At 51.3% G+C, this 1,868-nt stretch overlaps 1 protein-coding gene across 4 annotated transcripts in view; it reads left to right on the top strand.

Moving 5' to 3' along the window:
* LOC103586714 (PWWP domain-containing protein MUM1) overlaps positions 1-1,868 on the top strand; it is a 22,409-nt gene that overhangs the window by 12,530 nt on the left and 8,011 nt on the right. For all 4 annotated transcript variants that reach the window (XM_008568026.1, XM_008568023.1, XM_008568024.1 and 1 more), the window contains 2 exons: positions 329-405; positions 1,201-1,261. In XM_008568026.1, the coding sequence (XP_008566248.1) occupies positions 329-405; positions 1,201-1,261 (138 nt within the window). The remainder of the gene's footprint in view (positions 1-328; positions 406-1,200; positions 1,262-1,868) is intronic.

The raw sequence follows: 1,868 nt of genomic DNA, 5'->3' as shown, positions 1-1,868 counted from the left end.
GCGTGGTGCTGATAACACCCAGGTCCAGGGTTCCATCCCTGTACTGGCCAGCCACCAAAAAACAAAAAAACCCAAAAGACCAAAACAGAAAACTGCCTGATTCTGCTCAGATGTAAAATCACTTAGTGCGATGTATGAAGCAAAGCCCAGGCCAGCTTCTCGGTATCTGACTGCTGTGGCTTTGCCCGGGTCTCCCAGAGCTGGTGGCGTCGCTCAGCACAGATTCCAGCCATTCACCACCAAGCTAATTCAGGTGATGGAGAAAATATTCAAAATCTATAATCCCTTCTTTGTTCCTGATGCTTTATTTTCTTGGATTTGCCGACAGATCAAGAGCATCAGGAGGAGAGATAAGAAAGCCAGTGTGCTCTTCATCGAAGGACACATGGACCCGAAAGGGAAGGGGTAAACCTGCTCTTGTTCTTTGTGACTGGTCCCCGGTGATGGCCTGACAGCTCCCACAGGGAATGTGGTGATGGACAGAGTGGGAGGGAGTGCCCCGGGATGAGCCTGGGGCCCTGGCAGGGCTGGGAAGGGTCTTGTGACCCCTCACTCATCAGGAAGAATAATCCAAACAGAAGCAGTGTTTAAAGTAAAGTGGTCCAGCGCTCCAGTTTTCAAAACTATTTGCAGGCTTTGAAAGGCAGCCCAACCAGACGCTAGTGGTTCCTCTACCCCATTTCCCACAAGTCTTGTCAAAACTTGCTCAGCACGGATGTTGTGAAGACTGTCCCTGCTTCAGAAGCCTGGGTTTTGCTGCCTGGCTGGTCTCTGTCACTCATTCCCCGCTCAGATCTCAGATGTGGATGAGAACACGCATAAGCGTGTTAGCTTGCTCGAAGCAGCCTTACGTAGCCAGCGCTGGGTGTGCCTAGCTGGCGTTGCTTGACCCACGGTGCTCCTGTGCTGCTCCTGGTGGATGGTGGGGTGTGGAGTTGAGACCCAGGCCTCGGGGTCGGCCTGTCCTGATGGGGCCCAGCCACGTCCCTTCTCCAGGGCCAGTTAGTGCTAAAGTCGCTGGACCCGCAGGGGCGGCTCTGAAGGCTTCTTTAGGCAGCCAAGAAACAGTCACCTTCAGTGAATACACTGGTGCTGGTAGAGGCTCTGTGGCCCTCTAATATTATCAGAGGAGGGAAAATTATGTAGGTCATGAGAAGAAGTTCATGTGTGTTAATTTTTACCTCTCTCTGCCTCATCAAGAATCACAGTGTCACTGAGAAGATTAAAGCACTTTGATTGTAAAGAGAAACAAACACTTCTGGTAGGTGGATTATTATTTGTACTTGCTTCTTTGAATGGGTTATTTTGTGACTGGTAGCTATAGAAACCCCCACCTTCCGTGTGGTCGTGGGGACGATCACCAGAACTGTGCCCAGCTTGGGGCATGTTCAGGGGTCAGTTCTTGCACTGAATCCTCACAACCCCTCTAGATGTTACTAGCCCTATCTTCCTGTCTCACAGGCGAGGAACTGAGGCTTTGGCAGGGCTGCAGTGGAGGCCCAGGCACGAGGCTCGCTCCTTCCTTGGCCAGCTATTTGTGGGCTGCCAGCCCCTTGACACTAGGGACCCTGTCCCCAGCAAAGGGCCGTGAGCACAGGAGGCCCTTGAAAGTCTGACATCAGCCTGACCATTTACGAATGTCAAGTGGCAGTTGGCTGTAAAAAACTAATTTCCTGTGCCCCTCTGTGATTCTAGTCAGCTTTGTTTTTTAAATTTTTAAAACTTTTGCGGTGACTTGGAATGTAATCAGCTTTTTATCATACACTGTGTCGAGCTACAAGGAGTTTGTCCAATTCAAAAATGTCATTTGTGGGCCGGCCCGGTGGCACACTGCTACAGTGCGCCGCTTGGGAAGCGTGGCGGCGCTC

Source organism: Galeopterus variegatus, unplaced genomic scaffold, assembly GCF_000696425.1.
Source record: "Galeopterus variegatus unplaced genomic scaffold, G_variegatus-3.0.2 Scaffold367, whole genome shotgun sequence".
NCBI lineage: Eukaryota > Metazoa > Chordata > Mammalia > Dermoptera > Cynocephalidae > Galeopterus > Galeopterus variegatus.
Note: the sequence above shows the minus strand (reverse complement) of the source record. Positions and strands in the feature narration are given on the sequence as shown.